General features: G+C 46.1%; 2 protein-coding genes across 2 annotated transcripts; one reads left to right on the top strand and one right to left on the bottom strand.

Moving 5' to 3' along the window:
• Nucleotides 1-2,471: 2,471 nt before the first annotated feature.
• LOC109893444 (SUN domain-containing protein 2-like) lies at nucleotides 2,472-9,101 on the bottom strand. The gene is made up of 16 exons (XM_020486674.2): nucleotides 8,762-9,101; nucleotides 8,545-8,647; nucleotides 8,334-8,452; nucleotides 7,798-7,995; nucleotides 7,563-7,628; nucleotides 7,371-7,474; nucleotides 7,172-7,225; nucleotides 6,840-6,893; nucleotides 6,602-6,675; nucleotides 6,285-6,423; nucleotides 6,061-6,183; nucleotides 4,297-4,384; nucleotides 3,872-3,987; nucleotides 3,545-3,715; nucleotides 3,296-3,385; nucleotides 2,472-2,947 (listed from the first exon to the last, which is right to left on the bottom strand). Exons 2-16 carry the CDS (start codon nucleotides 8,643-8,645, stop codon nucleotides 2,834-2,836), a joined length of 1,611 nt encoding a protein of 536 aa, XP_020342263.2. The 5' UTR covers nucleotides 8,646-8,647; nucleotides 8,762-9,101; the 3' UTR covers nucleotides 2,472-2,833.
• A 431-nt stretch (nucleotides 9,102-9,532) lies between these two features.
• On the top strand, nucleotides 9,533-14,368 carry LOC109891950 (volume-regulated anion channel subunit LRRC8D). The gene is made up of 5 exons (XM_031827691.1): nucleotides 9,533-9,863; nucleotides 10,502-11,593; nucleotides 11,701-11,951; nucleotides 12,681-13,058; nucleotides 13,188-14,368. Exons 2-5 carry the CDS (start codon nucleotides 10,667-10,669, stop codon nucleotides 14,308-14,310), a joined length of 2,679 nt encoding a protein of 892 aa, XP_031683551.1. The 5' UTR covers nucleotides 9,533-9,863; nucleotides 10,502-10,666; the 3' UTR covers nucleotides 14,311-14,368.
• The last annotated feature ends 310 nt before the right edge of the window (nucleotides 14,369-14,678 follow it).

Raw genomic sequence — 14,678 nt, forward strand, 5'->3', positions numbered from 1 at the left:
TGTGTCTCAGTTACCAGATCTCAACCCAATTGAACACTTATGAAAGATTTGGAGCCGCGCCTAAGACAGCATTTTCTACCACCAAAAAACACCAAATGATTGAATTTCTCATGAAAGAATGTTGTCGCATCCCTCCAATAGAGTTCCAGACACTTGTAGAATCTATGCCAAAGCTCATTAAAGCTGTTCTGGCAGCTCGTGGTGGCCCAACACCCTATTAAGACACTTTATGTTGGTGTTTACTTTATTCTGGCAGTTATCTGCATATAAGGATAGAGGTGAATTGGACATGCATTTAGAAGCACCTGCTTATCATATATACAGTGGGGAGAACAAGTATTTGATAACCTGCAAAATCGGCACTGTTTCCTACTTACAAATCATGTAAAGGTCTGTAATTTTTTTATCATAGGTACACTTCAACCGTGAGAGACAGAATCTAAAACAAAAATCCAGAAAATCACATTGTATGATTTTCTAAGTAATGAATTAGCATTTTATTGCATGACATAAGTATTTGATACATCAGAAAAGCGGAACTTAATATTTGGTACAGAAACCTTTGTTTGCAATTACAGAGATCATAAGTTTCCTGTAGTTTTTGACCAGGTTTGCACACACTGCAGCAGGGATTTTGGCCCACTCCTCCATACAGACCTTCTCCAGATCCTTCAGGTTTCGGGGCTGTCGCTGGGCAATACGGACTTTCAGCTCCCTCCAAAGATTTTCTATTGGGTTCAGGTCTGGAGACTGGCTAGGCCACTCCATGACCTTGAGATTCTTCTTACGGAGCCACTCCTTAGTTGCCCTGGCTGTGTGTATCGGGTCGTTGTCATGCTGGAAGACCCAGCCACGACCCATCTTCAATGCTCTTACCGAGGGAAGGAGGTTGTTGGCCAAGATCTCTCAATACATGGCCCCATCCATCCTCCCTTCAATACGGTGCAGTCGTCCTGTCCCCTTTGCAGAAAAGCATGCCCAAAGAATGTTGTTTCCACCTCAATGCTTCACGGTTGGGTTGGTGTTCTTGGGGTTGTACTCATCCTTCTTCTTCCTCCAAACACGGCGAGTGGAGTTTAGACCAAAAAGCTCTATTTTTGTCTCATCAGACCACATGACCTTCTCCCATTCCTCCTCTGGATCATCCAGATAGTCATTGGCAAACTTCAGATGGGCCTGGACATGCGCTGGCTTAAGCAGGGGGACCTTGCGTGCGCTGCAGGATTTTTATCCATGACGGCGTAATGTGTTACTAATGGTTTTCTTTGAGACTGTGGTCCCAGCTCTCTTCAGGTCATTGACCAGGTCCTGCCGTGTAGTTCTAGGCTGATCTCTCACCTTCCTCATGATCATTGATGCCCCACAAGGTGAGATCTTGCATGGAGCCCCAGACCGAGGGTGATTGACCGTCATCTTGAACTTCTTCCATTTTTTTATAATTACGCCAACAGTCACCAAGCTGCTTGCCTATTATCCTGTAGCCCATCCCAGCCTTGTGCAGGTCTACAATTTATCCCTGATGTCCTTACACAGCTCTCTGCTCTTGGCCATTGTGGAGAGGTTGGAGACTGTTTGATTGAGTGTGTGGACAGGTGTCTTTTATACAGGTAACGAGTTCAAACCTGTGCAGTTAATACAGGTAATGAGTGGAGAACAGGAGGGCTTCTTAAAGAAAAACGAACAGGTCTGTGAGAGCCGGAATTCTTACTGGTTGGTAGGTGATCAAATACTTATGTCATGCAATAAAATGCAAATTAATTACTTAAAAATCATACAATGTGATTTTCTGGATTTTTGTTTTAGATTCTGTTTCTCACGAAAACCTGCAAAATTGGCAGTGTATCAAATACGTGTTCTCCCCACTGTAGGCAGAATAATCTGCACAATCCTCCGTCTCTTACAGATGCGATTCACACTCTCATGAGATTTTCTCTCTCGACTTGACACATCCCTTTCACATCCGCTCTGGTTCCCATCACTGCAAGTTCACACCCATCCAGTCCCAGCATTGGTTTTTCTAACCTCTCTAGGCCATCACAAATAGACATACACACTAAGAAACACACTGCTGTGTACAATAGCTACATCATATTGGCCATCTCCCTCCATGTAGTTACTGTAAGCCCTCTAAAACTCCCCCTGACCCAGATACCACACACACACACACACACCTGCAAAATGGAACAAATGGAAGTTCAATAACATCAAACAAATGGCAAATCCAAAAACACAATCCCATGCTGTTACTGCACAGTAGCCTACCTATGTGTTATCACCAGGACAAGACAATGGACCAAGAAATACATTTCCTCCCACATTCATTTCGTGACTCTTCAACATAGTTAGAAGCCTCTGGGAGTCTTTGCCTAATCATCAATGACCCCTGGTGGATATGGAGCATTAATGCATCTTATCATGTGTGTCAGTACTATCTATACATGAGAGTTTGTACGCATTAAATCACCCCAGAATCAACCAAAGAGAGATTTTTATTTAGATTGACATCTTTGCTAGAGGCAAAATATACGCTCCAGTATGGAAAATAAGATATTATTGGGTTGGGGTGGATGACACACATACACTGATGTTGGGGTGGATGACACACACACTGGTGTTGGGGTGGATGACACACACACTGGGGTTGGGGTGGATGACACACACACACACTGGGGTTGGGGTGGATGACACACACACACACTGGGGTTGGGGTGGATGACACACACACACTGGGGTTGGGTTGGATGACACACACACACTGGGGTTGGATGACACACACACTGGGGTTGGGGTGGATGACACACACACTGGGGTTGGGGTGGACAGAGGATCTGTCTCATGCAGAAGGCATCTTGCCGTGAACCCGGAAGCGATACACACATGTGTAGTCCTGGTGACCCCAGTTGCTGAGGATACGGAGCTCCACATAGCGATACACACTGTTAGGGTTCTGAGAGAGAGAGAGAGAGAAGTCCACTGTTATAATCATTTTGACGCTTTTATTATATCAGCCCGCCTGTTGCACAAACAATCACCCCAAAAGTTAAACTGCTTAAAGCCAAATGTAATTGGAATAATCTGTGTCAATGTCTGGAATTATGTTCTCCGTATCTATACCATGTATATCTCTACCATGTGTATCCCCACAGGGCACAGATGTCAAGTCTACGTCTATTCCACTTTGGTTCAACATAATTTTATTGAAATGACGTGGAAACAACGTTGATTCAACCAGTGTGTGCCCAGTGGGTCTCTACCATGTGTATCTCTAATATCTCTTTGTTAGTGTCTGACTCACAGGCAGTTTAAATGTCTGGATAGGATCCCCGGCCTGGTTAAACATGAAAGTCCCGAGCAGTGTTCCCTCTTCACTGTTAGTAGTCATGCCCTACACACACAGAGAGAGAGAGAGAGAGAGAGAGAGAGAGAGAGAGAGAGAGAGAGAGAGAGAGAGAGAGATAGAGGAAATGAAAGGTACTCAGCATAACACTTGAAAAACATTCCTGTGTGGTTCTGATCAAATACACAGGGGTCAGAGGTGACTCACGTAGACGGCGAAGTCCTTAGGAGCACTGTCTATGTGTCCGGTGGGAGAGACTGCGGTGGAGATGTGCTCCATGGTAACGTGGGTGACGTGGACAGGGTGAGACAGAGCTACAGTCATGGAGCCCTGGGCCCCGCGGAACGGCCAACACTTACCAGGCTGCACCAGCTGGCCCTTTGGAGAGGAGAGAAAGGGAAGAGTAAGTGCATTCAATCATGGTCACATTACATTACAGTTTACAAAGGAAGGAGAGAGACAGATGGAGGGAGCGAAAGAAAGTGTGAGTAGAGGAGTGAGGCAGGGGAGAGGAAGAGAGAGAGAGATACTTACCTGAATTACAGTCCGGGGGCTCTCTGATGGAGACCACAGGGGAATCCCCAGGAAACTCACTCGGGCCGAACCGGTCTTATATGTCTCAGAGCACCGACTGGTTACAATGCTGCCACCTACACACACACACACACACAGACAGACACAGAGAGCTCTGAGCATATTCAATAATATAGTCTATACCAGGGATCATGAACTAGATTCAGCCGTGAGTAGATTTTTTCGTGAGCGGATGATCGAGGGGCTGGAACATAAAATAATTCCAAACAGATATAATATTTGACAAAAACTTGATCACTTCAAACCTTGCTTACATTTGTATTTAATCACGTGTCTCTCTAGTATGTGTGGGAATACTTGGGAACAGATTTATTTTATGTTTTATACAGTATACAATGGTGCTGATCAGTGATGATGTCACAAACCTTGGGACTCGAGGGCGAAGTTGGGCATTTTGTCAGCCAGTGGACGACTGCAGTCTTTCACCACCTGTTTCACATCCTGTCTCTCATCCTGACACACACACACACAAACAAACATACATTTACACACAATTATATCACAATTCATGTTAATTTTGGGGGCAAATAATACAACATATCAAAAAAATTCTACTACAGTGCCTTGCAAACGTATTCATCCCCCCTTGGTGTTTTTCCTATTTTGTTGCATTACAACTTGTAATTTAAATGTAATATTATTTGGATTTCATGTAATGGACATACACAAAATAGTGTAAATTGGTGAAGTGAAATGAAAAAAATGACTTATTTCAAAAAATTTAACAAATTAAAAACTGAAAAGTGGTGCGTGCATATGTATTAACCCCCTTTGCTATAAGGCCCCTAAATAAGATCTGGTGCAACCAATTACCTTCAGAAGTCACATAATTAGTTAAATAAAGTCCACCTGTGTGCAATCTAAGTGTCACATGATCTCAGTATATATCTCAGTATATACCCCTGTTCCGAAAGGCCCCAGAGTCTGCAACACCACTTAGCAAGGGGCACCACCAAGCAAGCAGCACCATGAAGACCAAGGAGCTCTCCAAACAGGTCAGGGACAATGGTTTTGGAGAAGTACAGATCAGGTTTGGGTTATAAAAAAATATCTGAAACTTTGAACATCCCGCGGAGCACCGTTGAATCCATTATTAAAAAATGGAAAGAATATGGCACCACAACAAACCTGCCAAGAGAGGGCCGCCCACCAAAACTCATGGAGCAGGCTAGGAGGGTAGCATAGTGGTTAAGCATTAGACTAGTAACTGAAAAGTTGCAAGTTCAAATCCCAGAGCTGACAAGGTACAAATCTGTCTTTCTGCCCCTGAACAGGCAGTTAACCCACTGTTCCTAGGCCGTCATTGAAAATAAGAATTTGTTCTTAACTGACTTGCCTAATTAAATAAAGGTTAAAAAAAGGGGGCATTAATCAGAGGCAACAAAGAGATCAAAGATAACCCTGAAGGAGCTGCAAAGCTCCACAGCGGAGATTAGAGAATCTGTCCATAGGACCACTTTGAGCCGCACACTCCACAGTGCTGGGCTTTATGGAAGAGTGACCAGAAAAAAAGCCATTGCTTAAAGAAAATATATATATTTTGGTGTTCTCCAAAAGGCATGTGGGAGACTCCCCAAACATATGGAGGAAGATGAGATTTGACAAAAATGTAGCTTTTTGTCCATCAAGGAAAACGCTATGTCTGGTGCAAACCCAACACCTCTCATCACCCGAGAACACCATCCCCACAGTGAAGCATGGGGGTGGCAGCATCATGCTGTGGGTATTGTTTTCATTGGCTGGGACTGGGAAACTAGTCAGAATTGAAGGAATGATGGATAGAGCTAAATACAGGGGAATTGTTGAGGGAAACCTGTTTCAGTCTTCCAGAGATTTGAGACTGGGACGGAGATTCACCTTCCAGCAGTACAATTAACCTAATTATACTGCTAAAGCAACACTTGAGTGGTTTAAGGGGGAACATTTAAATATCTTGGAATGGCCTAGTCAAAGCCCAGACCTCAATCGAATTGAGAATCTGTGGTATGACTTAAAGATTGCTGTACACTAGCAGAACCATCCAACTTGAAGAAGCTGTAGCAGTTTTGCCTTGAAGAATGGGCAAAAATCCCAGCGGAATCCCCTGGAAAAATGCCAAGGGGGGTGAATACTTTCGCAAGCCACTGTACCTGGGCCAATCTATCTCTGAGCCATTTGCCCATGGCCTCTATTAACTCAGGGGTCAGGTGTGTGTTGGTTGGTGTCAGAGCGGGAGGAGGCTGGTTCTTTATAGAGGTCATCTGATGCTGCAGCTACCGAAACAGAGAGATCACATACATTAGGAAATAAAGTGTGTGTGTGTGTGTGTGTGTGTGTGTGTGTGTGTGTGTGTGTGTGTGTGTGTGTGTGTTACCGTGTCGCTGACATCCTCCAGGGCCCTAACTCTTCCTCTGGTAAAGAGTAGGTGTTCTTGTAGATCAGCCACCTGCTTGCTGAACTCTGTAGCTTCCTGATCCAGGCGACGATCAAAGCTCACACTCTCAAAGTCCACACTAGAGACAATACAATACAAACCAATACAATACCACTTTATTTTCCATTTTGGGAGAGGTTTGTCTTGTAGAATAGAATCCAACATAACTTTAAGGAGTAGGAGCTAGGGGCTAGGGGCTAGGGGCTAGGAGCTAGAGGCAAGGTACTGAGATAGTTTCAGGACTGGCACACACTCACCTGTCCACCCTCACTCTCATGTCGTCAATCTCTGTCTTCACACACCTCAGGTCCTTAGTGATTTTTTGTAACATCTATAGGGGAAGACAAACTCAATTCGATTAAATAGTCTTCATTCCTTCCTGAGAGGCAATTATTGACACCTAAATTAAAGAATATTGGACGAAACACAACATTGGGCAGTGTTTTTAAACTTTGAAGGTATGTCTATTTAAAGGGTTAGATTGACGTGTCTCACCTCAGAAATGTCCTGTTGCTGGTTTTCTTTCTGTTTCATAATTTCAATCTCTCTCTGCAAGACACACACATGCAACAAGTCAGATAACCAAATGAATATGCCCATCAGGCTTGAGGTCAATTCCATTTAAACTCTAGTCAATTGAGAAAGTGAACCAAACTCCAATTTAAATGAAAAACGTTCGTAATTGAAAAGCATAAGAGACTAGGAATTGGAATTTTAGTGTACTTCCCTGAAGTGAAGGAATTAAAATGGAATTGACCCCAACCTATTTTCGGCATGCTCTCGCTCTTCCCCCCTTCTCTCACTTTCTCTCCCTCTCTCTCTCTCACCAGTATAGTGTCCATTTTCATTTCGAAAGCTGAATTCATGATAGGAGTTCCATGCTGTGGAAAGAGATTCAACAATATTTATTGGACAATCAGGCTCATAACTTCAATGCTGCATTCACCCAATCAAGGCATAGATAATAGATATGAGACAAACAGTAGGGCTAAGTACAGTATTAGACAGATGAAAAACAGGTCCTACCGTAGTAGTCTTTTGAGTCAGATCAGGTCGAGGGTCAGGTTGAGTCGGTCGGGTCATCAGATTAAGGTTCATGGTGGGGAATGTAGTCGAAAACAGGAATACGGCTGGGAATACATCGTAGTACTAGTTACACAGAGGACATCTAGTTGATCAGGAGGACATTTAGATGTGTAAATGTGATGTAGCACTCACCGAAGGTCAGAAGAAAGGGGAGGAGGAAGAGCAGGATGGCAAACCAGGAACGCAACCATGAACGGGCTACAGGGGTAAACACATAGAGCCAAAGCTAATACTAATGCTAACAAACAAGGCACAAGCAGAGAGAAAAGCTAACGCTCAGCTAATGCTAACAAACAAACTACGAGCATAGAGACCAGCTGTCTCTAATATTGTCTCTTGTACACAAACACAAACACATTGCACTCACTGCAGCTAGCACCGGTCCTTGTACCAATTCCACTAGAGAAGCTCCTGCTGGAGCATGTCCTAAGCCTTTGTGGCTCTTCAGAGCAGTAGCCAGAGCTGTAGCTCATGCTCGAGAAGCTCAGGCTGGGCTCCAGGGCCACACTAGGAGGAGACAGGAAGGTCTGCCTTCTCTGGGTGGCCCTCAATGTCGGAGCCAAGTCTGACATAGGGAGGGAGATGAGAAAGACAGAGAGAGAAAGATAAGGGAGGTTGAGTATTTTAGACATATACAGTATATTGTGTATACATATCCAATTAATTCAGACTGACACAAATGTCTAATCCAAGCAATGGGGTTAGAGGGTAGGCCTGGTCCCAGAACTGTTTATGTTGTCTTGCCAACTCCTATGGCCATTGCCATGGCTTGACAATGACCACAGGGGCTGGAAGGACAGAACAAACAGATCTCAGACCAGCCGACTAGTCGACACAAGGGGCTAATAGAGGTTGGCAATGTGAACACCAACTAGCTAGGACAGGAAGTGATGTCTGCAGTACCAATGTCATCGGCATTTATGTTTCGCTCATTGGTGAAATTGGTGGCACTGACAGTGCTGCTGGCCTGACTAGATCGGGAAGAATCCTTATGTCCCCCAGTTCTCTTCTTATTGAAAACCCTGAGAGGGACACACATAGTTTTAACACTGTTCTAACACTACCGTTCAATACAAAAAAATGACACGCAAGATGAACTCATACACATAATCACCTGACAGGGCTCTCCCTGTAGGAGATGCTGGAGGAAGACTCGTCATCGGAGGACTGGTTATAGTACCCTCCGGTTACTAGCCTCGCGCTTCTCCTGTGCATGTCTGGGGGCAAGAGAGATTTATTTATGGATTTCAAATTAGCCTACTTTTAAACAAATAGGCCTACTGACTAAAACCAGGCATTTTATATCAGATATAAATAGCCTTCTTACTTACCGGAGTCTTGCAATCATAGGCTATAGTAATTTTCGCAGTCTGTAAAATCAGATGTAACGAGAGCAAGTGAAACTTTGCAAATGAGCCACTGTGTTGAAAACTGCAATTACAACGTTATTTACATTGTTGCGTAGAAGGAGCCCAGGGCACGTCATAATCGGCTCTGCGCGCTCTGGACTACTTGATTGATGGGCAGTGCAATCCCTACCCTAAACCCTAACCTTAACCACTACCCTAACCTTAACCACAACCTAACTCTTACCATAACCCTTTTAAATGTCAACTTCAATGGGGTATGTCCCAAGGATCCCGGTTAGTACTGACCCTTGATTTACAGCGGTCCTCCCGCTCATTCGTCTCCAAATGTCCATTGATTGTTCGAATAAGTAACCCCATGAGTTCATTTTATTTATTTATTACGTTTATTTAAAAGGGACCATGTACAATTAATACAAATCTCACAAGAAATTTGATGCATTATAATTTTAATTATATTTAGCCTAGCTAAACAGCTCATTAAGGCTTCATCTCCCTGGCCCCGGCGGCTGAACAGTAGCCTTCATCTTTTCGGTTTATTGGAGTCTCATTATACAAATTGTAAGCCTATAAGCTACTGTAAGAGGGAACATGTGCCAGCCAGGGTGAAATAAATAGGCACAAAAGGCACTGTATTTTTTTGTAGTCAATAATTTTTTACATTTTTGTTTGTTTGTAATAATACTTATGGGGGGGGGGAGTAGGACTAGGTTACAGGCAGAGCCTTCTATTGCAATAAAAGGCTTTGGCTACGGACTGGGCTGAAATTAATTAGATTTCTTCTCAACATCTCACTTCGTCATGACAACCGTTAAAGAGCCAAAACCCCGTGTTTGTCACCACTGCTGCGGCGCTCCACTCTCAACACCAGTCACCGCCCGCAATAGAAAAAGTTTTTTTATGAAGTTTCATTCTTGAGAGAACCGGACCGCACCGGACTAGTCACCCCAGAGCGATGCACCGCGCAATTCACTGTTGTTTTTCTAGACACCGTTTGAGCAGCATCCAGACAAGAAAACGTTTTTGTGAAAGATACAGCTGTCTGACAAACGTGCTGTGGTTGCAGGTAAGTTTTACTATTTTTGCTTGTTATTTAACAACGCTTGAGAATAATTAACGCATCTGATTTAATAACTGATTAACTTTAAATGCAAATCTTAGCCTAAATATTGGCTACTAAAATACTGCATTCCAATGTCACACTCACATAAATGTGTAACACAATGCGAATGACACGTCCAATATTCTGTAGTACACTCTTCCTCGAGCGTACCCTGCCTGTCATAACCAGGGCACACTTGCCTAGTAAAATAAAGGTAAAATAAAAAATAAATAAACACTGGTATACTGACTAGACTACTGCCTTATATATGGCAGTGTGTGTCAGGGGGATGAAGAAGACAACCAGGAACCAGAAACGTCCTCTCATTCAGTTAAATCTACAGTCAACGACATGTCACGTATTAACCTATTAAACTACACAAGTAGTTTTGAATCATATTATTTTTCAGCAGGGTCGGGTAACCACTTTTAACTTTGTTTAACAAAGCTCTCTGTAACAGTTCTAAACCACAAGACTTGTTCGTTGGAGGGAAAACTTACTGGATTGAACTGGAGGCCAGTCTTATAAATGAGTCTGTCTCCTATAAAGTGCTTTTTTCCCTCTCACTTCCTTTTCTGATTATTTTGTCTCTTTCCCAACAGTTAAATCTCCTACACCAGTGTTTTTTAAATGCTGGTCTGGTCCCACTGGAGGGCTACAACTGATTCCTTTCAGGTCTGGATCCTGGCACAATAAGCATTGGAGTTGGTGACAGCAGAATCACTATTCCACCATTTTGTTAGTCAGTCCTTCACCTAGCATAAGCCATGTTCAGCCTGTCAGAGCTGGCCTCTCTGAGTGAGCGTCAGGGCAGCTCCAAGCTGCTGAAGCCCTGGTGGGAGGTCTTCATGGAGTACCTGGTGGTGCTGATGCTCATGGTATCTGTGTTGTCAGGCACCCTGTTGCTATCTCGAGACAGGGTGGTGTGTCTCCCCCTGGACCTCACTACCACCCCTACTAACCAGAACACCTCCTCCAGCAGTGGTGCCGTACCTCAACCCCACCCCCCTAACAGGCCCCCCACCAAAGCATCCTCCCTACCAGCCAACCCTTGGACCCCTGCTAGGGGCAGACGCACCCACCTAGACTACCAGCAGTATGTCTACATTAGCCAGGTGTGCTACCACGAGGCCCTGCCCTGGTACTCCCGCTTCTTCCCCTATGTGGCTCTACTCCAGTCCCTGGTGCTATTGGCCAGCGGTTGCTTCTGGTTCCACTTCCCCCTCACCTCCGCCCGCATAGAGCACTTCCTGACCATCCTGGCCAAGTGTTGTGAGTCTCCCTGGACCTCCCGCGCCCTGTCCCATGCCGCCCGCCAGGAGGAGGGAGGGGAGGAGACAGGCTCCCAGGATCTCCAAATGCCTCCTCCTACTCTCCTGTCTTCACTCTCCGTATCCCGCAACCGCCAGTCCAGCCTGGACTCGGGCACAGACAGCCCCCTGCTGGTGAGATCGGATAGCGCGTCCACTGCCGCCCCTCCCTCACCCTGCCCCTCCACTCTCTCCCGGACCTCCTCCCTGTCCACCATGTCTCTGTCCCGGGCCCATGTCCCAGCTTCCAAATCCCCTGTGGTGCTGGATGGTTCACGGCGGGTTGCCAGTTTGGACCGGAGTGACGGGGAGCAGGCCAGGGCACTGTTCGAGAGGGTGCGCCGCTTCCGCTCCCACTGTGAGAACTCTGAAGTCATCTACAAGGTCAGGGGTCATTTACTGAACGTGTCTGAACTATCTTTTGATGTATCTGTTTACCATACCACACCTTCACATTCACTATCCCTGTTTTCTGCTCTCTCCTGCATTAGGTGTACTTGGCCCAGACAGTGTTCAAGCTGCTGCTGGTGGTGCTGATAGTGGGCTACACCACTCCTCTGATGAGCTCCATCTCGTTCACCCACACCTGCCTGCCCCAGGCCCATGCCCTGACTGGCTACAGTGCCTTTGAGTGTACCCATGCCCTGGCCTCTGTCCTCCACAAGTTGCTGCTGGCCTACATCAGCCTGGTGGGGCTCTTTGGCCTGCTGAGCATCTACACCCTCAGCTGGATCCTCCACAGGTCTGGATAGCAGATTAGTGCCAAAAATGTTATGAGTGTTGTGACTCTAATTTGCATTTTATTTTCCCATCTATTTTAATTGGCTTTGCTCTGCAGCCAGTGGTATAAAGTACTTAATTAAACATACTTTAAAGTACTACTTAAGTAGTTTACTTTACTATTAATATTTATTTGACTAACTTTTACTTTTTACTTTTCACTACATTCTTAAGGGAAAATCATGTACTTTTTACAACTGACACCCAAAAGTACTTGTTACATTTTGAATGCTTTGCATGACAGGAAAACAGTGAAATTCACACAATTCTCAAAAGAACATACCTGGTCATCCCAACTGCATCTGGTCTGGCGGACTCACTAAACACTAAATGCTTCATTAGTAAATGAAGTCTGAGTGTTGGAGTGTGCCCCTGGCTATCTGTAAATTTAAAAAACTAGAAAATCATGCTGTCTGGTTTGCTTAATGTAAAGACTGTGAAATTATTTATACTTTTACTTTTGATAATTGAGTATATTTAAAACCAAATACTTTTAGACTACTACTTTACTCAAGTGGTATTTTGCTGGGTGACTTTCACTTTTACTTGATTCATTTTCTATTAAGGCATCTTTACTTTTACTCAAGTATGACAATTTGGTACTTTTCCACCACTGTCTGCAGCATATTACACTCTTAGTACCTTTGTTCTTAACTATACAGTGCTCTGTTTGTGGTTGTGCACCCCTCAGCTCCCTGCGTCAATACTCCTTTAACAAACTGAGGGAGCTGGGCTCCATGAGGGATGTCCCTGACTTATGTAATGACCTGGCCTTCCTGTTACACATGGCTGACCAGTACGACCCCCTACTGGCCCAGCGTCTTTCCGTCTTCCTGTCACCCGTCAGCGAGACACGCCTGCTGGAGGAGAGCCTGGAGAGGCGCTGGGGTGCCGAGAGGCTGCGCTCCATGACCACGGTCGACCCAGAGGGACGGCCCCTGCTGCAGCTGGTGGCCCTGCCGCGCCTGCCCCCTGCCCTCTTCACCCTCAGCCAGCTGGTAGTGCTCAAGCTGGAGCTCATCACGGACGCCAAGCTCCCCGCACAGGTGGCCAACATGACCTCACTCAGGTGAGCCATATAGCCAACATTGAAGCCACCAAATATTGAAATAATCTACATACAATATACACTTTATAGAAGTGTTTGGTTTGGTGTGTTCTAGACAAGGGGCTTCAATTGTTTTATATGTCACAACAGGGAGCTTCATTTGTACCACTGTACTGCAGCCATGCAGCCTGGTTCCCTGGTGGTTCTGCAGGAGCGTCTGGAGGCCCTGCACCTCACCTTCACCCAGGCTGCAGAGATACCTGGCTGGGTCTACTCTCTCCGCGGCCTGCAGGAGCTGCACCTTTCTGGCCGACTGGGCTGCGAGGGCGGGGTGGGCCGTGGCTGGGCCCTGGGAAGCCTCCGGCAGCTCCGTCACCTCCGGGTGCTGGTCCTGAGGGGCATGCTGCAGCGTGTGCCCGGGGAGCTGGGGGAGGTGGCAGGGAGCCTGGTGAGGCTGGAGATCCACAACGAGGGCTCCAGGCTGCTGGTGCTGACGGGCCTGCGGCGTGTGGCCGGCCTGACCGAGCTGCAGCTGCAGGACTGCCACTTGGAGCGCCTGCCCTCTGCCCTGCTGGCCCTCACCAGCCTGCGCACCCTGGACCTGCAGCACAACAGCCTGCGCACCCTGGAGGAGCTCCTAGGGCTGGCACACCTCCGCCGCCTCTCCTGCCTCAGGCTGGCCCATAACCGTATTCTGGCCCTACCGGCTAGTGTTGGTGTACTGCGTGCTCTGGAGCTCCTGGACCTGGGGCACAACCAGCTCCAGAGCCTTCCCCCGGCCCTCTTCAACCTCCACCACCTACGTCGCCTCCTACTGGCTGGAAACCTGCTGGACGAGCTGCCAGCAGAGGTAGGGGCGCTGACATTTCTCACAGAGTTGGACCTGAGTGGGAACAGGCTGGAGAGCCTGCCCCCAGAGCTCTTCAGTCGCTGTTTGGAGCTGCGGAGCCTGAATGTATCCCACAACTCCCTGGGTTCCCTGCCTCCAGGGCTGAGCAACCTGAGTCACCTGTCCCGCCTGGACCTGCGCAGCAACAGTCTAGAAGAGCTGCCCATGGAGCTGGGCTGCTGTTCAGGACTGCATGGAGAAGGTCTGCTGGTGGAGGACTGGCTGCTCCATGCACTGCCACGACATGTGAAGGAGTTCCTAACCCAGTCTGGCTCTCATACCGGCAAATCCTTAGAATCACACTCCCGTCCAGACTCAGATAGCTTCCCCTACTTCTCGGCTACCCAGTGGAGTTTCTCCTCTGCTCTGGAATCACGGATATAGAACTAGAGATTAATATTGTCTAACCATTCATAGAATACATTCAACATCTTGTAGTGTCTGTATTGTTTCCGACAAATCATATATTTGTTACTGCTTATTTTATTTCTGACTACATTTTATTTTTTAACACCTCTTTTTCTTCTTGACCACTCTTTTCTATGTTTACTTGTTGAGTTCGTGGGGTACATCACTGCAGCTCTGACACATTCCCAGTCTTCCTAGACAAAAAGTGATTTTACATGAAAGTTCATAGACTTTGCTGCAGTGAAATGTTTGATGTCTTATGTCCCTGTACAGTTTATATAACATCCATATACGTAACCCTTTGGAAAAACTGAGAAGTCTTTGCTTCCACTTTGAGAGTCCTC

This window comes from Oncorhynchus kisutch, linkage group LG6 (genome assembly GCF_002021735.2).
Source record: "Oncorhynchus kisutch isolate 150728-3 linkage group LG6, Okis_V2, whole genome shotgun sequence".
Lineage (NCBI taxonomy): Eukaryota > Metazoa > Chordata > Actinopteri > Salmoniformes > Salmonidae > Oncorhynchus > Oncorhynchus kisutch.

What these genes read in the sequence shown, in the direction of transcription:
- LOC109893444 (XM_020486674.2), bottom strand. Translation starts at nt 8,645, where the DNA reads ATGCACAGGAGAAGCGCGAGGCTAGTAACCGGAGGGTACTATAACCAG. An exon ending in TGAAAATGGACACTATACTG is followed by an intron (nt 6,894 to 7,171) that starts GTGAGAGAGAGA and finishes TGTGTCTTGCAG; the next exon opens with AGAGAGATTGAAATTATGAA. An exon ending in CTAAGGACTTCGCCGTCTAC is followed by an intron (nt 3,386 to 3,544) that starts GTGAGTCACCTC and finishes CTGTGTGTGTAG; the next exon opens with GGCATGACTACTAACAGTGA.
- LOC109891950 (XM_031827691.1), top strand. Translation starts at nt 10,667, where the DNA reads ATGTTCAGCCTGTCAGAGCTGGCCTCTCTGAGTGAGCGTCAGGGCAGC. An exon ending in CTCAGCTGGATCCTCCACAG is followed by an intron (nt 11,952 to 12,680) that starts GTCTGGATAGCA and finishes TGCACCCCTCAG; the next exon opens with CTCCCTGCGTCAATACTCCT. An exon ending in GCCAACATGACCTCACTCAG is followed by an intron (nt 13,059 to 13,187) that starts GTGAGCCATATA and finishes ATGTCACAACAG; the next exon opens with GGAGCTTCATTTGTACCACT.